We start from the raw sequence: 27,473 nt of genomic DNA on the forward strand, positions 1-27,473 counted from the left end.
ATTTAAAATTTGGGGGGGGAGAGGGGCAGAGAGAGAGGGAGAGAATCCCAAGCAGGCTCCACACTGTCAGCGTAGAACCCGACGTGGGGCTTGATCTCATGAACTGTGAGATCGCGACCTGAGCCGAAATCGAGTCAGACGCGGATCCAACCGACTGAGCCACCCAGGCACCCCTGCTTTAACCCCTTTTCAACGAAGGAGCAGATTTGAGCCAACACATATACCTAAGATTTCGTAATGGCATTTTGTTTTCATATTTATTTTTATGGTTATCAACTATTTATGAAAAATTATATTGATTTTCCATTTGTAGTAATGATATAAAGGTCTTTTTAAATTGTATTAAGCTAATTTCCTTTAAAGAAAAACGTTAAGTAACATAATCATGACTAATACTTTTATAGCACTGAGTATATGCTGGCCTCCATTCCAACATGTACCGGGATAACATAATTTTCATCCTTACAACTCTACAAAGTGAGGACCTTTTAGAGACGAGAACACTGAAACTTAACTGAGATCAGACTTAACTTGATCACAGAGATCAAGTAACTCGCCCAAGGTCACACAAGTGGCAGAGCGAGGTTTCCAATCAGGGCAGCCCAACTTCAGAGTCGACCACGTTATTCCACCTACGGAAGAGGACAGCTGGCCCTCCGACATGGCAAGAACTGTGAAGGTCACCTGCAACACGGTCGAAGGGAGGTGCACGCTTGTTTCTTGCTGGCAAAAATAGTGTCCTTAGCGCCCTCCCATCGTCCCCAACACCCGCAGCGCCCAGCCCAGTGCCTCATCCACAGTAGGGGCCAGTGCACGTCCCAGAAGACATTTCCCTGGTCTGACTTGCCGGACACAGAAGCCTTGGATCCGACATAGTGGTACCCCTGCCACGGCTGAGGCGCTGGCCACGGGGCAGGAGCACACACGTACAGGTGGACATCTCTGGGGGTGGTGAGACTCCAGACAACTCGGCTCGCCCGGAGCCCACTTCTGAGCAGGGCAGGTGGTGAGGGGGCTGTGGTGGACAGTGGGGAGACTGCACTTATCCACAAAGGCAGGGCCCAGGGCACAACAGGACCGCACGACAACAGAGCTGCATGGTTACTGACTAACTTGAGTTTTCACCTTTCCTCCCCAAACAATCGCTCAGGGTTTGAGACGATGAGGAATCCACCCTGTAAGGAATGAGTTCTCTGAGCGGTAACTGGGCTTCTTGAAGTCACAGGCTGGGTGAATGGACTCAGGGAAGGGCAGCAAACACCTCGAAACAGCATCTGTGCTCAGCATCTGACTCCGTCAAACACCAGTGCCTGTCCTCCAGCCTGCACACCCTGCCTCACCCACCTGCCAGTCGTGGAGCTCGCTCACTACCTGGGCTTCATTCGTGCCATTCCCACAGTCCGGAACACCCTTCCCTTTCTCCTCTGCCCCCACAAATCCTTGGGCTGGCCAGCCCTACCTCCCCCAGGAAGGATGCCTCACCTCTAACTTCAGGACACCTGCCTTAGTGCTTGTCCTGGATCATCCTCTCCCAACTGGTAAACACCTGCAGACTTGCATCTGGGACCCATGTGAGGTGAACTTGACAGGAGAGGTATGTTGACAACCCCTCGGGCCTGGCACTGAGCTGCGCAAACACTTCTGAACTTACCTTCACCACCGAGAAAGCTTTGCCTTGGGATTCTCCCTTTGTAAAATGGGGGTCCGAGGCCCTTTTGGGGAATGCAGTAAATGGTGAGCTAGTATCTGTCCTAATATTTGAGTTCCCAGCAAGAACCATGCCCTCTGCGGCCAATATGTAATGAGTCCAACTAATAAGGTCTTACTGTTACCTGAAATCAGCCTTGAACCCCTGGAATCCACCTTGACGATGACCACAGCTGTTCCTTTGCTAAGGAGCCCCTTTCCCTGGCTCTGCGCCCTGCCCCAGGCTTCCATCCCCATCACCCAAATACCTCTTCCCAGTCAAGAACCTTCAGGACCCCCATGCCCCACAAGTGGAACCCACCCTCTGCCACCTGGCGTTCCCACCGAAGGATCTGGGTCCGACCTCCCTTTCCAGAAGCTCCTCATACAACTCTTCGAAGTTCCCACCCTCTAGCCAAGCCAGACTGCTCACTGTTCCCTACAAACTCTCTTTACTTTCCCACCTCTGTGTTTTTCCTGGCCCTATTCCCTTAGCCTCAAAAACCTCTCTCACTAATACCCTATTACAAGGCTTTGTTTGCAGGCTGCCTTTCCACGAAACCTCTGCTCATGTCTTCAAGTGAGCTTCAGCTTCTGGCCTCGAGCCCACCCCGGCCCCTGTCCGTCACATGTCTGCCCCTCCGTCCAGATGCCTGCTCTGCGTGTCTGTGTCTTACGTGAGAGTTAGTAACCCGTTTGTCTCACCCTTTCTGGCGAGGTGGAGAGCTCCCTGAGGGCAGGGATCGGGTCCCACAGAGGCGGGGTGGCATATTACAGAGGGCCTGGGAGGCCAACAGACTCAAGTGCACACTCCAGGACAAGACTTGCTGGCTGTGAAACTCCAGGCAAACCAGTGCTGCTCACAGAGCCTCACTTTCCCCTTCTATGAGTGACGTGAAAACACCGCCTGGCCAGAGCCGTTGAGGAGATCAGATGCAGTCATTCATTTGACAAATACCTCCTCAGTATCTGGTACACGCTCACACTGTCTGAGGATATGGTGGTGAGCAAGACAGAGTCCCTGACTGCCCCGAGCTTACACTCTCGTGTAGGGAGAGGAGCAGTAAATACAGACAGATACCTGCGACCATGTCAAGCAGGAATACTGCTCTCAGGAAAAGAAAATGGTGTAACGGCAGACCAGGTAATTGAGACAAAGACCACTTCCTAGGGTGGTCAGGGAGGGCTTCTCAGAGGAGGCGACGCTCAGCGGAGACGAGAAGAAGAAGGAGCAGGGCATGATGCAAAGATCTGGGCAAAGGACAGCCTGGCAGAAACACAGGCAAGGGCACGGTCTGATGGGACACCTGCCAGAGCTCAGTCGTTAGCTCCCTCCTCCTCCCTCACCTTCCCTCCTCTGCAGCGCGTTACATAGACAGGCACAGCACACAGTGAGTAAAGGTGTGCCGAAACCGACCCGACAGAATAAGGAATCCTGGGGACAAATTGGCGCACGACAAAAACGTGTGTCTTAGCAAAACACATCCAACCAGGATGAGGCGGATGCCGGTGAAAAGGCTATTGAATTCAACCTCACCTCCAAAGATAATGACCTTCTGCCACACTGGTCTCTCGGAACAAACCACAATTTCCTAACCTGTAAAGGAAGGCAGAGATCACTCGTTTCAGCCAGTCACCACATTTGCAGCCCGGGGTTTGTCGGAGCTCCAGGGCCAGGCCCCTCCAGGGTATGCTGTGTCCCTGGCTGCCTCATCAGCCAGAGCCACGGCCGCGTTTCTGGAAACATTTGATTTCCGTAAACTCCTCAGTCTCGCTGAACTACCAGGGCGCTAACGCTTTCCTACTTGAGCGACACAAGCTCTTGATGCCACAGAAGGTTCTATTTGGTTATCTCTCTGAGGCAGAACTTTTTTTTTTTTTTTTTAACATTTATTTATTTTTGAGACAGAGAGATCATGAACGGGGGAAGGGCAGAGAGAGAGGGAGACACAGAATCGGAAGCAGGCTCCAGGCTCTAAGCCATCAGCCCAGAGCCCAACGCGGGGCTCGAACTCATGGACCTCGAGATCGTGATCTGAGCTGAAGTCGGACGCTCAACCGACTGAGCCACCCAGGCGCCCCGAGGCAGAACTTTTTAAGTCTTCTGCCAACAGGTATTTTTTGAAGTCGCACATTATCCAAGTGATTTTGATATTTCTCTTCACCTTCAAAAAAAAAGCCTACTTCAAGCGCCAGTGACACTAGGGCAGTCAGGTGTCGGTGGCTCTACGCTGGAGGGAGAGGTGAAGAATGCTCTGAGGGCTGCGAGGGACCCCAGAATTAGGGTGGGGGCTGAGACAGACAGGGTTGCTCCCAGGCTCCACAGAAATCTCCATTTCTAGATGGTCGTGCTAATATTTCCAGTCCCCTTGCTGTGCACCTGTTCAGGGGTGGGGGACCCCCAAACTCATCAGAAACCCTTTATCCACCTCCAAACAGCCTAGACCTCCCTATTTCTGTTAAGGCATGACCAGGCCTCAAACTGCACGCTCCCACAACCAATCAGCTGCACACCCCCTTCCACAGCCTTCCGTGCAGGTCTCCTGCCCCCCGGTCCCACTCAGGACAAAGCCACACCAGCACAGGCCCGGCACACGGAAGGTGCCATTCCCCGGGTTCCCTCCTGCTGCTCACACATCTGTCTTGGACCCAGCGGTGACCCTCCCGAACCTTACCTGGACCGTGTGACTCCCTGCTCAGAAACTACCAGATCAAGTACAGCAGAGGCACTCAGGTCCTATTTAACGTACTGACCGCAGATGCCGAGCGTGACTCTCGCATCTGAAGGCACATGTTTCCGTACAACATGGGTCTGCTGTCCACAGCCGGTGACTTCCCCGGATTCCCAGCCGTCAAAACAGTCTATCCCATGCTGTTGGTTAACACAGGGGTAAGAACGTGAACTCGGCAGTTGGAGAGCTTGGGTTCAAATCCCCTCCCGTGGAGCTGCTGCTTAGCCCTCCTGTGCCAGTTTCTCTCTCTGAATATCGGGAATAACGGCAGCCACCTCACAAGGCTGAGTGGTGAACAGATCACAGGCTCACAGGGAGGACTGGACAAGACATATATCAGAGACAGTCTAGCACACCGTGGGCATTAAGTAAGTGTGGGCTCATCGTTATTCGTGGATCATTTTGACTCTAGGTGATTTTCATTCGTAGGCTGTCTTGAGAACCTAACCCCTGCATAGCTAGTGATGAGGGAAAAACGGTCTAAAGGTCTGATGTACAAGGGAAGCCACTTTAGCTTTCTTTCTCGGTCAACACGACTGTATATAAACTTTGTTGAAAAGCTTGATTCATTGCCCACCACGCGTGCACTGTACACCTGCTTTGTAAATGAGTAGCCTAAAAAGAAAAACCACCCTGACCTTGAGATAGTGATCAGTGCCTCTACTCCCTGCATTCCTTTAAAACTCGTAATCCCTGCCTATATGCTAATCTGTAATCTTTGGAGCTTTTCCAAGATGTAAAAACTACATGACCCCGTAGAAACTGTTCATTCTCCAGAGCACTTTCTTCCCTGTAAAGAGCATGTTTCCCGGGCAGCTGTCCTCACTTGGCTGGAATAAAACCCTCTCTCTTACTTTTAGAGATTCTAAAGGCTTGTTCATTTTGTGTCCACATTTCCTGGCGTAGACGGCGGGATAGCAGAGCGAGGTGCCCAAGGTCACCTGGGGGTGCCGTGGAATCGTGCGCTCAGCGCCAGCAAGGGCCCCTTGCGCCCCTCTGACTTCAGGGCACCTCACAGGGGAATCTGTGAGTTCTCCTGGTATCCAGACCTCCTCACGTTAATGGTCCTGACTTTCATTTGAGCTGTTGAGGGTTACTGGTAATGTTCTTTAGGTGGGAATAACCTAGAGTGGCTGGAGTGGATGGGGTGGGTTGTTTTAAATTGCCATTGTTCTAGTTGATGTTATTAATGTAAGGCTTGAGTCAATTTTCTGGCTAGAAATACGAGAGACTGAACCACTCAGCTCTGAAGAGACGGGACCCTTGCTCCTTCTGGCCAAATGCTGCTTTCCAGTGACTGAAAGCCTAGGGGAAAGTGTCTGAGGATATTCTTTGAGATGTGTAGCAGTTCTATAGGAATTCCCCATCGCATAAAGTAATTAACAATTGGCTTGTCCGGGGACACACACATAAGGATTGATCATCCAACGCTTTGAGCCCCCTCGGTGGTCTTAGGCCTTGCTGGGAGAGACTGAGACACATAATAGAGAGTATCATGCCCCTCTGAAAGTGACGTTCACAAGCACCACCCTCTCGATCCACCACACTTAATATCCTTAGATTTTTCTCAAGCCTTATTCCCAAACTGAAACTAAAGTGAATGGGGGGAGTCACGCTTCAAAAGCGGAACAGCTCCCAGAAAACCAACCACCACTCACAGGAACCCCAGCAGGCTGTAGGTACAACACTTAGGGAGCCTCCACATGCAAGTGCTTACTTAAATGGGAAAATGTAATTTTGGATAACCTGAGGTTCAGATGGTCCAAACAAGGTTCTTCTGACATGTCTAAACTAGTTTTCTAGCAAGCACAATTAGAGAGAGCCGGCTGTTAAGACTAAGCAACCCAAAACGAAAGGCGTTCAGGTCACTCGGTGAAGCTCCTGGCTTTTGGGGGGGAACCAATGCCCATTGAGGCCCTCTGGGCTTCATCTGGTTGTTTGTTGGTGCAGCTCTTGGCATCTTTGGACAGAACTGGTCGTGTTCTCACTGAAAAAAGAGAAATAACTAACTAATGGATCTATAAATGATAATGCTATCTTGCAATGAGATTTGTTTTCATAAAAGGGAGGAATCTGGAAATCGGGCCTTTGATGTCCTCTCCACAAATAGTAATGAAACAAAGGCTACATTTTGTTCGCATCTTGTTTGTGCGTGTGTGTTATAAATGTGAGAGATTTTTTTCTACCTTCAGACGGCATTGCTAAAATTAATTGGTAAAAGGGCTCTATCTAATTGGTTAAAAGGCAAGCGCTTATAAGAACCGGGCATTCTAAAACTCAGAAAGATGGAGGCTGATGCAAATGTTTTTCAAATTCATCGGATCTGGGAAAAGATTCAGTATTAAAACTAGCTTCAGTTTGTAGGTTCAACTAAAATACATATGTCTTTTGGAGTTACCAACATCGAATACAATACAGATAATTAACTCCTAGCTGAGTTTACTGGTTACCTTCATGTTTTATCTGTTGCAATCGGTCAGCAGAAAATGACTTAAAATGATGGTTAATTTCGTCTGTCTCATGAAGTTTTCATGGGTAACTGTTAAAAATAAACAGATTGAGGGGTGCCTGGCTGGCTCAGTTGGAAGAGCACATGACTCTTGAGCTCTTGAGCTCAGGGTCATGAGTTTGAGCCATGCGTTGGGTATAGAGAGCACTTACAAATAAATTAATTAATTTTAAAAATAAGTTGCATAAATAAAAAGGTTTATAGCTTTCAAAATCTTTGGTAACCTGAAACTTCGAAGTGTTGCTAAGTTAAATGATAAACTGGGTTGAATTCACTGGATATCTAAGTCTTTTCCAAATAAGAGAGAACACTAAAGCACTGATTCCTGAATGTAGGTTTGCCTGCTTTGGGCTTCTGACTGCAGAGAAACTCAAGATACTTGGATCTGTTGGTAAATGTGCTCTGTGCTTTACTGAAAGTTGTCCTCTGAGAAAAACAATACACGTTTCTAGAAATTATGAAATGTGTCCACAGATTTCCAATCTGAAGACTTCTGGTGGAACAGACAGTTCGCCATCAGTCACCACTTAGCTTTCACTGGAGTCTGAGGTTTCTAAAGGTGAAAGTTCTGATAAATGCAATTAGGACTGCTGGGAAATGATAAGGAAAGCAACTCGGAATGCAAGGAACGTAAGATGTGTTGTTGATAAGAAAGGTGTGAGGAATGGGAATACATTTTCATGAAGGAAAAAAAAAATCTGTCCTAAAATGAGACTGGCTATTTAGAGAGAAGGCTTAGAACAAAATATGAACAAAAAGGACAGCTTGAAGGAACTAAGGTGGACTTTATGAAGCCAATGGAGCCCCTTGGAAATGTTGGCCCGATACTTGCTTACAGTGTTCCCAGCAGCCTTACCAGGTAAGTAAAGAATGTCACTTCCTGGCAGGTGCAGGAACCTCAGATTTGGGGGACCTTGAGAAGAGGAATATACTCAAATCTATAGGTATTGCAGGAAAATCTGACAGCAAGTATTTGATTTGGCTTCTGGCCTTGAGATGCTATTAAAAGTTCAATCTAAAATTCCTTAGAAAAAGTTGCACAAAGCGGATTACAGTGAACTTATATGACCGAGGCACATGGGTGGCTCAGTAGGTTAAGTGTCTGACTCTTGATTTCGGCCCAGGTCATGACCTTACGGTTCATGGGATTGGGCGCTATCAGTGCTTGGGATTCTTTTACTCTTCCTCTCTCTCTGCCCCTCCCTCGTGCACACACTCTCTCTTTCTCTCTAAACAAACTTTAAAAAAACTTATATGACTAATCAATAGTGCTTATGAACATAATGAGGCCAAATGTGTTAAAACTAGACTTGCTTTACAAACAAATTCGTCTTAAGGCTATTTTTGGTAAAAATCAGGGTGACTGTAGAAAAAAGATGTTTCAGTAACACACCTTTGTGTTAGATATTAGATTTCAATACTACTCGTTATAAACTAGACTAGATCCTGATTTCTTCTGGTGTCCTCCAATGCCTGGCTAACATCCTCCTCTCCAAGCTAACATTTTGATTTTTCTCCCACCTTTCTGACCCGGAATCATTTGAGAACTAAAACTGCCCTTTTTTCCTGCAGCCCTGCAAACTGAACCGGATATAAAGATCGCTACAATAGCTCATGCGTAGGCAATCATTGTGCCCATTGCCCAGTGGGCCACGCAAATATCATCAGAGCCGTCCGAACCACAAGCCAGGATCAGAAGTAGATGGCATCAGGGTAGACTGCTCTCCCAAGATTCAGGACCAGGCCTGTGTTTCTATGCTTCTTTCCTTTTAAACTGTAGTATTAGAAGACAGTAAACCCACTTGTTGGCTTTCATCTCTGCCTTTATTACATCCTGGTTACTCGCTAATGTAACTAACATAATGTCAAATACGTCCCCGGTACCTCATTCCGACGGGAACTTGGCTAAAATGTTCATGACCTCTTGGACAGGTTCTAATATTCTTTTTCTTTCTGGTGTTTATACATTATGAGGGGCCTCCATTAGGAAAAACCTCTCCAGAAGTACCATCTGACTCAAATGTAACCTGCATTATATATAACACTCAATGGATAGACCCTTGCATTTCTATAAACTTAGGTGGCAATTTATCAATTGCCAATGAAAGCTCCCGGCTACATACAACAGGAGGAACTTAGTTTAGCTTGTCCAACATGCCAAAACATCCAACGTGCTCACAAACCATATTTTAGTGGATGGAATGGCTCAAGACAAAATAAAAAAAAAAGAAGGGTTATCTACCAGTGACTCTAATTTAGGAGTGACTTGGTGGATTTAGCCACCTCCCAAATCTAACTTTGCCATATAATCCAGAAGATTCTGAGGTAACTATGAATCAATGGTCTTCTTTACTAACTGCAGAAACCCAGAATGTACAGCTCTCCCAATCTGTGGAAAATTGCCAAAGATTCCTGTAACTTATATAAACGTTCAACTACTGTCTCAGTGCCCAAACTTACGGACAACTAGGCTTAAGACAGTTTTCTTTTCAGATTTTATTTTTAAGTAATCTCTATGCCCAATATGGAGCTTGAACTCCTAAGCCCGAGATCAAGAGTCACATTCCTATTGGAGTGCCTGGGTGTTAAGCGTCCGACTTTGGCTCAGGTCATTATCTCATGGTTTGTAAGTTCGAGCCCCGCATCATTTTTTTTGAATGTTTACTTATTTTTGAGAGAGAGAGAGAGAGAGAGAGAGAGCATGAGCAGGGGAGGGGCAGAGAGAGAGGGAGACAGAATCTGAAACAGGCTCCAGGCTCCGAGCTGTCAGCACAGAGCCCGACGCGGGGCTTGAACCCACAAACCGCGAGATCATGACCTGAGCCGAAGTCGGACGCTCAATGCTCAACCGACCGAGCCACCTAGGCGCCCCCTCTCTCTTACTTTTAGAGTTTCTAAAGGTTTGTTCATTTTGCCTCAACAGGACTCCACTGTAGAAACTACTTTAGGATGGGGCGCCTGGGTGGCGCAGTCGGTTAAGCGTCCGACTTCAGCCAGGTCACGATCTCGCGGTCCGTGAGTTCGAGCCCCGCGTCAGGCTCTGGGCTGATGACTCAGAGCCTGGAGTCTGTTTCCGATTCTGTGTCTCCCTCTCTCTCTGCCCCTCCCCCGTTCATGCTCTGTCTCTCTCTGTCCCAAAAATAAATAAACGTTGAAAAAAAAAATTAAAAAAAAAAAAAAGAAACTACTTTAGGTGACACTCGAGGCCCTCAGATCTGAAGCCACCCTCGGCTCCCTTTACCGTCCCGTGTCACAGCCTGGCTGTCCCCGTCACAAGTGCCCGCTTGCATGCTGCCATGTCTTTGCTCACACAGACACCTCACCTAGGATGGCCTTCCCCTGATGCGTGACCCACACCCACTCCCCTAAACCTGCTCTCCATCCTTTAAGTTCAGCCACAATGCCACATCTTCCATGCAATCCCCTTAGCACGGGCACTAAGCAACGCCCAGGGCATAAACACCCGAAGACAGGAGAGGCAGAAGTCCTCCTCACTTGATTCATTTTTCGTTCTGCAAGTATTTCATACGTTCATGGCCTCCTTCCTGTACAGGGCACTCCACCTCCCACAGGGCCTCCCTGGAGGCCGCTCAGGGCTGGACCAGCTCTCACAGATGGGCAATCTCCTTTCTGCAGACAGAAGAACGAGGGGGGAGGACTAAGTGGGGAGCACTGAGTGTTCTGCACCCACACCTGAGAGGCTGAGGGCATCTGCCCATCCACCCCTCAGATGCATTCTGGGCGCGGCGGTGTCAGCACCACAGTGACTGGGGACCCAAGACACGGGTTGGCTGTGCTGGAGGTTGCCCACCAGTGAACCCCACTCTTGGCATCCATCCCCGGTGGGGCTAGAGTAGGGGCAGGTGGGACTTCTGGTCATTGGAGCTCCCAAAGTTCTAGAAGGGGATTTGGGGAACCCGAATAGAGAGACCTGGGCCACATCCGTTTGGGCTTTGGGGTCCTCTCCCACCAGGACTAGAAACAGTCCTGAAAAAGCCTCGGGATACCAGCTAACCATCCTCACCCCTAGCAATTCCAGAACTTGCCAATGTAACCCCAGCAGGGCCTTACAACTCCCCCTCTGCTCCCACAAGACACTATGCCAGGGAGGAAGGGGTCAGGGTACAGAGGACAGGGCCGGAGGAAGCCTGGCTTCCCACTGTTTACCTGTTGGGTCTCATGTGTTGCACACTGGGCACATGTAATACCTATCATTTCTTGTTTGTGTGTTTTAATCAAATGTATATAGCTATAGCACCCTGCCTTCCCAACTGAGAGGCAGAAGCTGAGGACAGCAGATCAGGGGCTTCCAGCCCTCGTAGCGAACGAACAGGTGGCCCCGGCCAGGCTGAGGGCTCCCCTGTGAGGGCCCACTCCCTCTTCCACACATCTGACCTGTGCCTGGCTGACCCTCAGGCCAGGAGACAGGTGAGCAACACACACATCCGTCATCCCCACCGGCATCGGCCTCCTGGGCTCAGGGCCACGATCTCCCCTCCCTGACAGTGTGCCTGGGAGAATACGTGTGTCTATCTGCCTCCCCCTCCGCACTGGCCACTCCTGGGCCACTTGGTTCCTCCAAGTGAGGTACACACAGTAGGTGCTCAATGTGGTGTTTCTTACAAAGGGGCAGTATCTGACCTCAGAGAAGGCATTCTTCAGATTTAGTGAGTATATTTAAGTGCTTCCTAAATACCCCTGCTCAAGAAAGGAGCTGCAAACTCAGATCCTGTGGGAGTCAGCTAGGAATGTAAATACAGGACGTGAGCTGGGCTGAGTGGAAGCCCCATCAGGACGCCAGGACATAGGCACTCATGCCCAGCCAACACTCTGGTCAAGTCTGGGTCTCAGTTGACACTCAGCTCTCAGCTGGTGACAGGGCGCCATCTGCTGGTGGGAGCAGGAGGAGACAAGCACTCACCCCAGCAAAGTAGGGGTGAGCCTAGGAGACAGGGGAAGTAGGAAAGGGGGGATATGTCCCTTCTGTCACTAGCTTTGGTCTGCCCACCTGACCATCTCACAGCTCGTGGCCCAGCTGCTCAGTTCCCTGAGGATGGGTCACACCACACTCATATTCATTCTTTCTCTCTCTCCCTTTCTCTCTCTCTCTCACTCTCTCTCTCTTTCTCTCTCTCTCTCTGTCTCACACACACACACACACACACACACACACCCAGGCCAGCCCAGACAATGCCCTTCCCTGCCCAGCCACCCAGAACCTACCAGGAGAAGGAAGTTCTAGAATATAATTCATAAACCACTGGTTCTCAAAATTCAAGGCAGGGGAGAATCATACAGGATTCGTGTTAAAATGCAGGTCACCCAGCCCACCCTGGGATGTCACCTTTAAACTTCTAGAGTGGGCTCCATGAATCTGTATGTAAACAGAAGCAGCCCATGGCGGCTGTCCCCATCACCACCGGAGACACCTTAAATGACCAGGCAGATACTAGCCTCTGATAATTTTCCTCCTTTTCAAGGAACAGGGCTGGTCCCACTGTGGTTCCAACCGGTGTGAGCCCGAGGCCAGCATGAGGGGGAGCAGGGGCTCCACGTTCTCCCCATCTCCTTCCCCAAGTCCTCAGTGGGAAGGGTCACCTAGAGCTGTGATGAAACCGGCCCCACCTCCCAACACCTGTGTCACGCCCTCAGCCTTAGCTCCAGCTTCTTGAAAACAAGGGAACTCCTAATTCAAAAGCAGCACGGCGGAGGGGCAAGCTGAATGCCTCCGTGCTACTAAACACTTAGAAACCCTGGACTTAGAAAGGTCTGTGGCTTGGTTTCTGCATCTGTAACGTGGGGATATTAATATCACCCCTCTCACAAAGTCAGCGTGAGGATTAAATGGCGCAACGCCTGCAACGACGAGCCGGCAACCCGGCCTGGTGTGTGACAAGAGCAAGCTGCACGAGTCAGAGAGGAATGTCAAAGACACAGGGGCAGGAGGCTACCAATGCTCTGCTGGCCAGGGCTGGCATTCCCAAGGGGCTCAGGCTGAAAGGCCTAGAAGAGGTCAGGAATGCAGCGCTTGGCCTGCCTGAGGGAAGCTGAAGCCGAGAGCCCCGCGGAAAGCGGGGGTTTTGAAGGACTACCTTCAGAGAAAGACTGGACTAGGGATAAGACCCGCTTTTTCATAATTAGAACGTTGCTTTGTCTTTGCCTGGGCACTGAATTAAAAAAAAAAACAAAAAACAGGGGCACCTGGGTGGCTCAGTCGGTTAAGCACCAGCTCTGGGCTCAGGTCTTGATCTCAGGGTAGTGAGTTCAGGCCCCACGTTGGGCTCTGAGCTGGGCGTGGAGCCTACTTTAAAAAAACCAAAAACAACAACAAACACATCACCCCCCTGAGATTTGGAAACCACAGGTGGGTGTAGGGTTTGAATATTCAGTTTCCTAGAGGCCCCGACACCCCTTGGGCTGAGAAAGATGTGTTTCTAACCCAGCGGCAGGCAAGCATCTGCTGCAAGCAAACACAACCCTTCTGGAGCACACGCCCTCAGTCCAGGGTCATGCAGGCCAGGCTCCATCAGGCAGGAGTATAGGGTCCCAAATTATATCAGATCCACCCAGAACAACCCACTGTGAGCTAGAGTCAACAGGAACAAGAGATGTGGGCCGCTGAGAACTCCCTGTGATAAAGGTAGTACAAAAGATGAAAAAAGACAAGTATAGTCAAATGATTAAAGAAATAAAAAAAAGAGATTAAACACATAAAACAGAAATAAGATATTATTCCCTTAAGTCAGATGTTTTTAAAAGAAAAGGTAAAAGATTTATCAGATCTGGAAAGAAAGCAGAGTATATGAAATCAGGTTTTTTAAAGAACCAAACAGAACTTTTGAAAATAAAGTAGGTAGCCTTAAAAATTAAAACTCAATGAGGGGTTCGAGAGCAGACTAAACACAGATGGACAAGCAAATAGTGAACCAGCAGACAGATCTCAAAATGTAGCAGAGAGAGGAAGAGAAAGGAAATATACTGGTGCAACGGACGGACGCACAGAATGGAAGCCCCAAGAGGAAGTGCAGGCAAAGAGACCCCGCGGGATAGGGGGCAGACACACACCCTGAGCTAATGACTTGGAACTTTTGTGAAATGAACACAGATGGGAATCCGCAGGCAGAAAGTACCAAAGACCACAGAAAGGTCGTCTCAGACACCTGTGCCCGGCACACAGCGGGCCCCGGGCAACGCTGGCTCCTTCCTCTGCAGCTCGTGCTGGGCACTCCTTCCCGCCAGCTCTGTCAGGCCTCTGTCCCAGCCGGCCATGCCCTCCCTTCCCACACTCTGCCGGGCCTTTCCAAGCCCCGTTCCTTGGCAATGAGGATCAGTTTTTAAAAGTCATCCCCAAAGGCCTGGGATTCTCTCCCCTGGAGAGAAGTGGGGTGCAGGGCATCGAGGCCCGCCAGTCTACTGGCCAGAGGGAACAGTGAGGTCAGACAGAGGCCCCCAGGGGTTCAAGGACCCAGGAAGCCCAGATGTGCATGAGGCCTTTACCAAGAGAAAGAACTAACCTGAGGACACAAGGAGTGGATGGAGAGGAAAGCCTGAGTTCCTGACTCTGCACAAGCTCAATCGAAAATGCTGAGGAGAGGTGAGGGGCTGGAGAAAAGTGGCTTCAACTCAAGCTGAGGGGCAGACCAGGGGCCAGAGGGAAAGGAACCCACTTCTCGGAGGATGAAGAGGCCTGCAGTGGGGAGACAAGGGCTGGGAACCCCAGCTCAGGTTGCAGGAGGAGCGAGCCTGGCTCCGGAGGGCAGCCACAGGCGCCTGGCGGAGCGTGTGTGATGCTTTCCAGGGTGACCTACCCGAGTAAGGTGAGAACCTGTAACTGAGCTCTCCCAGCCGGGTCTCTACTGGGACCTTCCACTCTGCAGAGAGACACCTGCGGCTTCTGAGCAGCCATCCTAGGGCTGCACCCCGGACCTGCGCATGGGGAGGTAGGGAGCGGAACCCAGCAGAAGGGAGAAGCCAGAGAAGCCCATTCCACACCCAAGGGCTTACACAAGGAGCTACCTCCGTAACTCTCATCTGTTTTGGGGAAGGGGGTGGTCCTCTCCCTAAAATCTATCTTCGCTACTTAAAAGAGTAATATGTGTATCACAGAATGTTCTGAAAATGCACAATAGTATTTTCTAACATCCATTTTGTGTCTTGTTTTATTTCCTTTCAATTTTTTCCAGTATACACACATTTAACATAACTGGTATCTGTCTGTACCGTTTGGGATCCTTGCTTTTTTCCAAGTCATCTTATACGGAAAGATTTGCCAGTCTTCATTCAAGCACGTAATGAAATTTCATGCACCACTTTTAACAGCTACATAAATTGCATTGTACAGCTGTAACAAAATTTATTAAAGTGATTACCCGCTGCTGGTTTTTTAGGCTGTTTCAGGTTGTTTGCTGTTTTACATGAGAACCACACTGGGTTCCTTCACGCATCTTTCAAGACCCACTTCCATTCCCACCTCTTCCAGAAAGCCTTCCTGGATGCCTTCAACACCTGGCAACATCTCCCACCTGTGAACTCCAACCACCTGCGGTGTGTGTCTGACCAGGGCCAGCATGGAGCCCTTGTGTCACTCACTGCTCTCTGTCCCACAGTGGTGGGCTGGGACTCCACGACTCTACTGCACAGAACCCTCGGGAGCCCCCCAGCACCCTGCACACAGCGGATGATCAGTACATACGGACAGCTTAGACCCCAGACCCCTCAGACCGCAGGAGCCCAATGAGCTCCACTTGCTGAAGGGCCTGGGTTGCAGGTGCCCACAGTGGCCTGGTCTGACATTTTGCTTCTTCACTGGGCACCAAAAAGGTAATAAACCAGCCTCCCTCAGTCTGCCCTAACTTTAAAGACACAGTCATCTCCCCGTGAAAGTCTGGAGCTCCAGTCAAGACAGCCAAGGCTGAAAGGTTCAACTCCCCTCCCAAGATGACTAAAGCTTTGCAGCGTGCACAATGCCGGGGACCAGCAACTGCCCAGGTCCCCACCCCAACACAGCATGGCAGGGAAAGTTCCCGGGCTCTGGGGTCGGACACTCAGGGTTTCAATCCCAGTACCATAGCAGCCAGGCAGGGCAGCTGACGCCTGCCTCAGGGTTTTCAACGGACACGGCGCCGGGCAGTGCAAAGGGGCTGGTCACAGCACACCCCACTCTAGACGCCCTGTGCACCGCACCCCTGCAGGGCGGCCACTCTTCACAGAAATCCGCACCTGGCCTGCACAGAGAACTGCATTTGCAGTCTCTGGTCCACAGACATTTAAGTCAAGACTCCATGTGGCCTTCCAGGCTCCCCAGCTGCAGGGCACCATCCCCCCGGCTCCTCCATGCCACGGGGGCAACTTTGTGGTGCTGCCATGCATGAGATCCCAGCGCTGCCTGGGACATCAGCCTCCCAAAGTCCTTTCGCTAACAACACCGACTCCAGGAAGTCAGAATTTTGTCCTCCTGCCTCTGCCACCCCCCCATCCTTGCTCCCATGACGCATCTGGAAGAGGCTGAGCTGCACATGTGTCCCTCTCCCCGGCAGCATTTTAAGGCAGGGGTAGGTTATTCACTGCAGAGACGTGCTGATTTGCACCGAACTCCCCATCTGAAGACAGCGTGAAGACACCCAGCTTGGTGGCCGGCTGACGGCTGCAGGAGGCGTGTTTGTGGCCGAGAGGGACTTAGGCCCCGCCCCTAGCCCTCAGAGACTCACTGAACTACCCGAAGGCAACACCTTACAGACCCCCCATTCCCCTGAACTCCCTTGACGAGGTGGGCACAGTTAACACCCCCGTTACATCCATGAAGAAAACCAGCTTAAATCAGAGGTTAAGCAGCCTGCTGGGGTATCAGGCTATTTGGTGGCAGAGTGGGGATTCCAATCCAGGCCATATGACAGGTGGCGAGTCTTGAACACCAGGCTAAGTACAACCGCCTTAGAGGCCAGCACAGCAGTCCAGGCTGCTTTTCCTGAGGGCCTATGGCCGTCAGCTCACCAGCTGAAGCCTCCCCCAGAAGCTTGCCTCCAAAACCGACGACAACTCGCAAGACCGTCTGCCACAGATGATGCCTCTCCCCCTTCAGCTCAGTTTAGCAAACGCTAAGTGCACACAAGGCATCTGGCACGGCTCTGGCTCTTGGGGCACAGGGGCAAAAATCCCTGCCCTCTAGGGACACTGCATGACTGCTACAGAGGAGGAAGGGAGCCAGGGGTGGATGGTGTAGGGCTGAGGGCTTCCTGAAAGAGGCAGTGACCTAGCTCACCTTGAAGGCCGAGTGACCCTCCACTTTCCGGGCTACCACGCCCTGTCCGGGAGCCTCAGACACGCCGGACCAAAGGCTGCGCACAGAAATACTCTATCTTCCCAGTCCCTGGGCTGTTGGTCAGCCAATAACCTCCATGGAAACACTCCTTGGAGAGACACAGACACGCATGGGCACAGATATCCCGGCCTACCTGTGAATTCGTCTCTGGGTGCCAAAGACCCAACTCAAATCCCACTCTGTGTATGCAGTCATCCCCAAGGCAGGAGTGTGCTCCCCTCCTCTGGGTTCTCACAACATGTCAGTGGCTCTAAGGGGGCACACACATGCCAGCGGGAGACACACACACATACACACACATGCACACAATCCTTGTACACGCGAATAGGCAAGAAATATCTGAATTCAATCACATAGGACGGTTTGCTTAGATGCTTGAAGTCTTGGCATAACTGTCTGGCCTAAAATGCCATGACCAAGTCAAAGCAAAAAATACATAAGACACAACCGAGGTAAAACGGTGGCGTGAAAAGGGGCCTGCAGGCTGAGGGACCTGGGAAAAGCCCACTTTGCCTTCGACCCTCATGTCCTCATCTGAAGACCAAGGCTGGTCATGCTTGGCGAGTGCCCGCTCTATCACAAGGCCACTGTGCAGAGTCAATACGGCACCACTCATGAGGCACCTGCACAGGGCCTGGTACACGGGGCTACTCAGCAGTGCCAGCTATGGTCACCTGGGTCAAGGGCACATAACACACTCAGAGTCAGCGGCAGTGCAAGGGCAGGCAGATCGGCTCCCAGCAAGCGGGAGCCCTCACGTAGTGTTTTTCAAACCTCTTTGTCCGCGGCCATGATAAGTCTCGCACTGCGGCCTGGTATACACAAACTGAACAACGACCGCAATGAGATTCCCTGGCACACTTCTCCTCGTGACGAGGGCGCGCACGGACATGGTCTCTTTGCTATTCTCTTTCGATTTCATATCTAAATTGATTTCGCACACCGCCTACAGGGTGCCCTCACTCACCCAGGGTATCAGAGCCGCTCTCCACGGTCTCGTTGACCTTCCTTGCAACTCTGGCCACGGCCTCACCCATCTTCTTCAGCATGCAGGCGAGGGGGTCCTGCTGCCGGCCACCAGGCCGGTCTGCTGCTCACAAGGGGGCCTGTGCCTGGGGAAGACACAGGGCCATGAAGCGCCCGCTCCCCTCCCCCCCCCCCCCCCCCAGCCAGGGACCCATCCCTGAATCCACCCTCCCGTGGGACCCAGGCTGCAGGAAGCCTGCAGGGAAGGGCCCAGGCCACTCACTTCCTCCCGAGAGGCCCAGAGACCAGGCCACACGCAGCTCGGCCTTCGGAGCAGCCGATGTGCCCATCAGAGGGTGGATCCACACGTGTGACCTCACCGGACACAGGGCAAGCGCCTGAAACAGTGGCCAGGCGGGTGTGAGGACGCAGGTATGTGCTGCCTGTGACTCACTTAACAGGTGGAGCAGGGGGGAGGAGGCGGAGCACAGCTCTGGGCTGGTGCCCTGTCCACAACCACCAGGACAGGTCCCCTAGCTCCCAGTTCACCTCACCCGGTACCTCTGCGGGGTCCCTCTTGCTTGCTGGGGAGTGGGGACACAGAGGCAAGTGCAGCTGGTCTGACCAGTCAGAGCTCAGTCTGGTTGGTCTGTGGCCTCTAAGAATTCCCTTCCCACCTGTCAACATGGAGGGAAGGCTACGGTTTTATACGGCTTTAGCCAGCAGACCTGATGATCAGCCTGGTGCAGAGTTTATCCGCCAGAGCCAGAAGGAAAAAGAGGGGGTGGGGTGAGGAAACAAGAGAAGGGAAATTGGATCACTGCGGGAGAAAAGGCTTAAAGAAGGCTGTGGAACACAATCAAAATTCTTAAGTGGCAAAGACATGAAGGAGCAAACTAGACAGGTCTCCAACTCCCTGTTTATTACAGCGAAGGAAACTGAGGCACAGAGAGGGACCAGATGACCTGGCCAAGGTCAAAGAGAGTAAATGGCAACAATCTGGCCAGCCCAGCTCCACATCCAGTGCTCACTTCTTTACAAAAGTTGCCCCCAACACCGGCAGCAGCACCCCAGGGACAGAATGAACTTGGGGCCAAGGTCAGTGCCCATTCCCAGCTTCAAAGACAGCTAGGTTGCTCAATGAACTCGCCCTGAGGGTCAGAGGCAGAAGCATGTGAGGACAGAGAGAAGGGGGTGAGGGTAGTGCTCGGAGTTGCTAACAGAGACCATGAAAAAGGCCCTAGGTGCTCAGCTACACAGGCAGGGCAGGCAAGGCTGAGCTGGGGCTGGCCAAGCCCCCCTTCCACTGAGTGACAGGGGTGAATTCCGTGTATGGGTGCATCTCACCAAGGAGGCTGACACTGAAGGTTTGAGACACACAGTGCAATGGAAAAAGACCGTTTTTTGAAGACAGGTCTAGTGCCCAACTCTGCCATTTATTAGTTCAGAAGCCCTGGGAAAGATTCCTAACTACTCTCAGCTGTAGTTTCTTCATCTGAGAAGGGGATCTTAGTAACACCCACCTCACTGGATTCATATGAGGACTGAACAGAAATACATACATCTTTCCTGGGCCCAGGGCCCAGGACATGTAGGTCTGAACAACTTATAAAGAGGATAAAACAGTACACATGCAGACATGACACTGGCCTCTAATCCCGGTTTCGTACCCATGTGACTTTGAACAAACAACTCAGTGGAACTCATCTTTGAGGAAGGACTAGAATCTACCCCCCCCCCCCACCTCCAGGAAGTCCTCCCTGATTGCCTCGGCCCTCAGTGCTTTCTCCTCCCTCTGAGTTTCAGCAGCACTTAAGGTCTTAGCACAAGCCACTTGGGTTGTTTATGAGCATTTTACAGTATACATATTTGTCTCCCCAGTCAGCCTGTGTGCAGCTTGAGACAGGGAGCAGATCTACACTGTGCTCTCCCCCTGCATTTTATACCACATGCTGAATACAGATGCCTAGTTAGTATCCTTCGGTGGTGATGATGATGATCAACAGCCACCATTTGGGTTTCAGATCTGCATACAAGACAAGCCAGTGGATTCTTACAATAAATCTAAGGCACTGTCTAAGTGAGAAGGGTCCTATAGTCAAATGCCTACAAGTGCTAGGTAGGCAACTTGCGTAAGGTGGGCCAGGGTGGGACAGTGGGGAATAGTGGTGACTATGGCAAACTAAACCCAACACCTCCACCATGCTGCCCTTAGGACCATCCCTTAAGCCTGAGTCATAGCAATGCCGTCGGGGTCTTGGCGACTTACTCTAACCCCTATGAGTGGGAAAACTGAGGGTCCCAGAAGGGAGGTAAACGAGCTAAATGCAAACAGGAACCTAGGCCTCCTAATCCCAGCCTAGGAGTCTTCCTACTGTTCCACGTTCCTTCCTTGCCCTATCTCCAGTATTTGTCATCAATAATCACAAACATGTATTGAGCATCCACTAAGGCATAGGGCATAAGAACGAAGAGGACAGAAATACAGGACATAGCTCTGACCTGTGATTTTCATGGAGAGCTTTCTAGGAAACATACCGAGGCAATCCTGGCCACACGGCACAAGCGCAAGAGAAGGTAGATCTCTAAGCCGCCCAGGGTCTGTGCTAGCCCTGAGTGGGATTCCCTAGGCTGATTTACTTTCAACCAGGCCCTATACTTACAATTCTACTAGCTGTCACCAGGTAAGGTGGGGACAGGGCGGGGGTGCCGTAGGCCATTGAGCCCACTGATGAAAACCAGTCAAGTTAAAAACCTCACCCCTGGTGGCAAGCTAAGACACTCTATGGTGTGGGTCGGAGAATGGGCATCAAAGCAGGAACAGGAGTGACCTGCAAAGTCTGGGAGGCAGAGCAGGTAACTAGGAGGAAGGGCCCCGTACAATCCAGAGGATGCTCTGGGTAGCACAGATGTACCCTAGACCTCCAAGAAGTTCCTGCTGCCTAAAATCGCCACCTTCACTAACTGGCCAGGAAACCCCCTTCCCCTCACCTCCCCTCCCCGCTCAAGGGAGAATTCCTTCATAAAGTCCAGCTGATTGTCCCTCTCCCAGGTCAGACGACAAAGGCTTGTCCCTCTGGCACAGAAAGGACTGTGAAATAGGAACCTGGCAGGGCCAGGTATGGCATAAGGCCCAAGATGGGAGCAAGGGGTCCAGACTGAGGGAAGACCAGATGGGATGATGGGAGCCTGTACTGGGTCCCTAAAAGGGCACTGCAAGGTTGTCCAACTTCACTGACTGCTCCCTTTAGATCCAACCCAATACTAGTCCTCTTTGACAAAAAAAAAAAAAAGGAAGATATATTTAGCATATAACAACCCCCAAAAGGAGGTAGAGATAAAAATAAAGTTGCTCCTGTTTTCTGTTTTTGAGAAAAATAGGAAACTTTCTGGGTCACATAAGTGGCACAGAGAGCTATGGACCTACTTCTAACTGAATGCAAAGGGCCCTAGGCATGGCTGCCCCCAGGGTATCAGGGCCCCTGTCTATATAAACAACATGAGTCAGCCAAAATCTGCATGTCAGCACCATTCTGGCCACCAAATCTCTTGCAATCCTACAAAAGAAATGTTATGCTGGCCAGTGGAAGCAATCAGCATGCGAGGGAGCCCTCCTGGAACCAGAACCCACCTACAGGACCCCAGGATAGCCCCACAAGGTCAAGTCTGGGCTCCTTGAGGCATCTAGCCAACCCCACTGGCAGAGGTGATGGTAGAAGGAAGTCAGAGTGTCCCCAAGGAACTGCCTCTGCTAAGGGAAGCCTTAGCTAATTTCAAGGCAAGTGCTCGAAATCGTGGAGACCCTGGAGCACAGGGTCCAAAGCCATACTCGCTGCTGTTACCCCAGCAACACATCCCTCTCCATACACCCCCACCTCCCCTTTCCTCAGAGTGTGCATCATAGTCTCAGGAAATGTTTAAATCCAGCAAATATCTTCTGGGCACCTCCTAAAAGGCCCACACAGGGGGGAGTCAAGTTACAGAGACAGGGCACGGGCCAGAATGAGCCTCCCCTGACTAGGAGAAACTTAGTGACAAAAGGAAGAATGAGCCAGATGCCGGCAGGGCCATGATGCCAGGCCCAAGGAGCATGTGTGCCCTCTGCATGAAGGGGAGAGAGACATGGTCTGAGCAAAGGGACCCAAAGAGATCAGAGAAAGAGGGAGACAGGTAGCCAATTTGTCTGTCCCCAGACTGCTGGGGGAGGGAGCTGTAGGACCTCCTAGAACTCTGTCGTCCGTTTTTCTGCAGTGAGCTAGGGAAAGTTTTTTGAGGACAGCCTAAGACCAGAGTTTGGAAAGTTATCAGTGTTTGTGAGCAGCCGCATTTGTAAAACGGAAATTCCACCTCCCTTGCTGGGTTTTGAAAAGTAAATGAGATATAACTTTCTAGAAAGGTCTTTGCAAACCTTAAGCACTTCCCACACTGATGCATGACGAGTCGGTGATTGAACAAGTACAGACGGTAAGTTAGGATATAATAAACTGAATGCCAGAAAAGTTGTCTTCCTTTGTGGGAGCTGGCAACAGGCCCTCCTGGATCTATAACCTAGCTTCACCCGGAGACAAGGCTGGAGGAGGGAGGATTTTTGCTTAAACCCTGACTGCAGCCCGCTGCTGGGGCTCCTGTCATCACCAGTGAGAATACTACCTTATCTGGAGCCCCGAGATCCCTGCAAAGGAGCTGCTGCGACACCCCTTCCGCACCAGCTGCTCCTATATTTAGTTACTGGTGTGGTCACTTGGGAACTTTAGAGCCTGGCAGCCGCTCCAAAGGGCAACTCGAGCCTCTTGAGCCATGTGTGCAAGCTTCCCCACCGCTGGCTCCTGCGGGTCCTTCCGGCCACGCCAAGCGGGGGAGCAGGTGGGAAGGTGAGAGGCTGAGGGCTGGATGGTATCCAAATAGCCCCAAAAGCCCTCGAGACCTAAACACGGTTGACCCACTTTTCTACCCAAGGGAAAGCAGTCCGCTGGGGCATGAGCGGGACGGGCCGGCGCCTGGTTTTGAGCCTTGGGGTTCTAAGCGCCGTGCGCGCTCTGCTCCGGGCACCTAGGCACCCTGGGACGGCGTCTCCAAGGAGTGTGCGCCGGGGCCAGGCCAGGGTCCCCGCGCCTGGCACAAGGGGCCCGCCTCACTCGTCTACCCCACCCCCCCGGCGCCCGCAGCCAATGGCTCCTCGTCGCCGGCCCCCGGCTCGCGCGGCAGGCGGGGACTGGGAGAATAAAGCAGGCAGTGGGGGAACGCTGATGCTAGCCAAGGGCCGAGGACTCCCGCGCTGCCCGGAGGCCAGGAGGCATGCTCCGAGGCAGGCGTCTGCAGGCCCTCAGAACGGAAGCAAGCCCAGAAAACGCTGCTTCAGGAACGAAATACACAACAGCTTCCACCGGCAAGGGCGCCTCCCGCGGGGACCAAGGCCCGGCACCGCTTCCCCCGGCTCCCTATTCCCTGCCACCGCTGCGCCCACTCCCGCGAGCCAACCGGGGTCCAGCAGCAGTTTGCAAACAGGAGCCGGCACGTCGCCGGGCCCCTTGGCACTGCAGAAGCCGCAGCTGATGCACCGCTGCTCTTTCCACCCGGTGACCTGGGGGAGGGGTGAGGACGCTGCAGAAACGGGGGCACTTCTCTCCCTCTCGCCCCCAGCCCTCCAGCGCTCAGCCTCAGACTACATTTACTTTGCGGGGCACAAAGCGTGGGGACCCGTTCTGGGCCGCTCTCTGCTCCACTTACAGCGACAATGCCTCCTAGCGCCCTGCGCAGCGCAGTCACGCTCCCTCGGCCGCCGGCGGCGCCCCATGCAACAGCGGCGCGCTGGAGCGGGCGGGGCGCGGAGCGCGGGACCGCGGGCTCTGCGCGCACGACCGCTCGGCCAATCGCCGCGCGAGCATAGATGCCGGGGCGGGAGCAGGCCGCGGGCCCGGGCCGCGCGCAGCCAATCAGTGAGCCGGTCCTCACGCTGCGCCCAGGAGCGGCGCGCGCGGAAAAGCGGCCCGCGCGCTCTCGTCCGCAGGGTGGATCCGCTTTGTGTGCGGCTTCTGGAGGGAAAACAACGAACGTGGGTGTAGACGGCTCGAACGTGTCGCACAGACCTCGAAATCAATAAATAGGACTCCAGATTCTTCTCGACAGAATAGAGTTGAATTAGCCAGATCAGGGGCACTTTGAGAAACGTGAAGACGGGGGGATAGAAAACTTTTCATGTGATGACTTCAGCTGCCCATTCGGGTTGTTAGAGACAATTGTGGCTGCACTAAGTTATCTCACCTTTCTAAATAACAGCATTCTCCTCTATACAGTAGGAATTAAAATACACAAATATTTTACAGGGGTCACTGTGAGGATTAATACATGAAATGTTCCGGGCAGCGCTGAGCATGACAGCTCAGGGAAAGGTGGCTGCTTCACAGGTCTTTATTTATGGAGGACCCACCATATACCCTTTACAAGGCACTATGGAGACGACCAACGAAGCGAGGCTCCTGACTCAACCCATGTCAATGATCAACATGTCAAATGCTCTAAAAGCGTGTATTAGGGGCGCCTGGGTGGCGCAGTCGGTTAAGCGTCCGACTTCAGCCAGGTCACGATCTCGCGGTCCGGGAGTTCGAGCCCCGCGTCAGGCTCTGGGCTGATGGCTCAGAGCCTGGAGCCTGTTTCCGATTCTGTGTCTCCCTCTCTCTCTGCCTCTCCCCCGTTCATGCTCTGTCTCTCTCTGTCCCAAAGATAGATAAACGTTGAAAAAAAAAATTTAAAAAAAAAAAATAAATAAAAATAAAAGCGTGTATTAAATATGTAGGAGTTCTGAAGAAAGAACATTTAACTCGGCCTCCGGGGACTGGGGCAGTCAGATAAGGAACACACATTCCTCTGGGTCTTGATGGATGTTACGGGTTGAATTGTCTTCCCAAAAAGAGGTATCTTGAAGTCTTAACCCCCAGTACCTCAGAAAGTGACCTTATTTGGATCATTGCAGATACTAGGTAAGATAAAATCATACTGGAGTAGGGTGTGAGTGGTGTTCTGATAGGAAAAGACAGACACACACAGGGGGAAGGGCATGTGAATACAGAGGCAGAGATGGGAGTGATGTGCCTAGAAGCCAAGGAACCCCAAGGACTGTGTGGGCAAGGACCCGAAGGTAGGAAGAAGCAAGAGAGGAAGTAACTCTGCAGACATCTTGATTTTGGACTTCAAGCCTCCAGAACTATGAGAAAATATATTTCTTTTAAGTCACACAGTTTGTGGCAATTTGAAAAACGAATACAATGGATGAGTAGGAATAAAGGGAAGGGGAGGAGAAATGCCTCCAAAGAAAGTCTTTCAACCTGAATGCCTTGTGTATGCAGGATCCTGTGTCTCAGGGTATGTCAAGAGCAAACAAGACACAGACCCGCCTTCAAGGGGTTACCACTCAGGTGGATGCCGGAGTGGCCATGTTTTCTGACTCCTTCTCAGGAAGACTGTCTATGGAAGTCTTTCCCCAACCTCGTCATCACTCTATCCCTGCCACATACATACCAGGTACAAGATACAAATAATAATTGGATCAAGTCCTGTTCTGCCCAAGCCAAGATCCTCACTACTCTGGACAAAGCAACCCCGGCAACTTGTTTCACTTAAAACCACCCTTACAGGGCACCTGGCTGGCTCAGTCGGTAGACTATGCATCTCTTAATCTTGGGGTCAGGAATTCTAGTCCTATGTTGGGTATCATCATAAAGCTTACTTAAAAAAAAAAAAAAGCCACCAGCCTTACATCTCTGGCCGATTTCCACACGTGGATGTCTACTCTTCCTTGCCAGGCCATACACAGATCTGAGATTGCCAGTGCGGTGCTTCTGTGCACATAGTAAGGTCTCAGTAAATGCCATTGGCTGATGGTCCCAGCCTAAGGCATCCCATATTCGTGCCTTATCATACTCAGTCCCATCTCCCAGGAGTTTCATCCTGGACCCTCCAACTCTACATGGGCAAGACTCCTGCCCAGCTCAAACACCACATCTTCTGCACTTACTGCGCCATGCCCATTACTCTGCCATCTCTGCACCAGTCTTTTCTCCCAAGACTCTGCCTGATTTCAAATCAACCAGAGCTTGGCACACGGTAAGTGCTGGTATCAGTCAGCACTTTGTTTTCCTGTCTAATAAAGCACCGCAAAAGGCAGAAGTGTCTTAAAGCCATAAATATTTATTTAGTTCGTGATTTTACGGGTCAACATTTTAGGTTGGGCTCAGCTGGGCAGTTCTTCTGGTCTCAGCTGGATTCCCTGATGCATCCGGGGAGAGTAGCTAGGCAGCCAGAGGCCTCTGCTTCTGGGGAGATGGTTCACTCTCAACTGAGGTGACTGGGCCACAGGTCTCTCATCCACCAGCAGGCTAGCCCAGGCTGGTTAACACACAGCCACGTGGTTCCCAGAGCAAGAGTGGAATCATGCAAGGAAGGTCTCTGGAGGTCTAGGCTCAAAACTGGCATAAACAACACTTCCATAGTCGTATTGACTAAACCAAGTCACAAGTCCAACCCAGGTTCAAGGGCAGGGAAATAGACTCCATCTTCTGATGGCCGGAGCAGCAATGTGTCACATTGCAAGGAACATGGTTACAGGGGCAGGTAGACAATCAAGGCTAGTTTTGCATTCTACTGCAGTGCTCAATAAATATTCCCATGATACCCAGCACACAGTGGGTGCTCGGTCAATATCGATCGGCAGTGCTAAGATTTTCAATCGTGATGTTTACTGATCTCATTCAACACAGTGAATTGGTAAAATGTTATCTCTCACTCACAAGATATCCATTGCCACCTTCAATTTCAGCGTAACAAATGAGAGGGTCAGGGCTGGGCAAGGGAAAGCCCCACTGAAGCTTCTCAGTTAAGAAGTTCAGCTGGCCCCAAACAGGCTCCTGCTCCCAAACAGAGCATCTTTGGAGGTCTGGGCCCCATAGAGACCTGGTCCAAGTGTGGTCACCCAGATGGAAGCCATACACCTTCACCTGTAAACAGAGAGAGGTTTGGGTATTTGCCAGAGCTCAAAAACGTCCCAGTGGCTTTCCTGAAAGCCTCCCAGCTGCCTGCCAGATAGGAAACCTCTTGTGCAATGGCAAATCGTTATCTGGCTATTTCCTGAGGGTGTGCCCCTTGCTCAGCAGGATAAATTCTCAGCGTACCTGTGGACACTATCCTGTGGCCAAAGCCAGCTCAACTCCAATGACTAAGAGCCCTAATGGGGGACCACTTCCCATCAAGAAATTACTACAATCAATGT

At 51.4% G+C, this 27,473-nt stretch overlaps 1 protein-coding gene across 5 annotated transcripts in view; it reads right to left on the minus strand.

The window, feature by feature from the left end:
* LRRC20 (leucine rich repeat containing 20) overlaps positions 1–24,034 on the minus strand; it is an 84,810-nt gene extending 60,776 nt beyond the window's left edge. For 2 of the 5 annotated variants that reach the window (XM_045439497.1, XM_045439495.1), the window contains exons 1-2: positions 18,495–18,604; positions 18,213–18,357 (exon numbers count right to left, since the gene is read on the minus strand). In XM_045439497.1, the coding sequence (XP_045295453.1) occupies positions 18,213–18,294 (82 nt within the window). In that variant the 5' untranslated portion in view covers positions 18,295–18,357; positions 18,495–18,604. Of the gene's footprint in view, positions 1–18,212; positions 18,358–18,494; positions 18,605–23,938 lie in introns of those variants that run through there. The other 3 variants (XM_045439499.1, XM_045439498.1, XM_045439496.1) reach the window with 3 other exon arrangements.
* Between the last annotated feature and the right edge of the window lie 3,439 nt (positions 24,035–27,473).

The sequence above is a fragment of the Leopardus geoffroyi genome, chromosome D2 (genome assembly GCF_018350155.1).
Source record: "Leopardus geoffroyi isolate Oge1 chromosome D2, O.geoffroyi_Oge1_pat1.0, whole genome shotgun sequence".
Lineage (NCBI taxonomy): Eukaryota > Metazoa > Chordata > Mammalia > Carnivora > Felidae > Leopardus > Leopardus geoffroyi.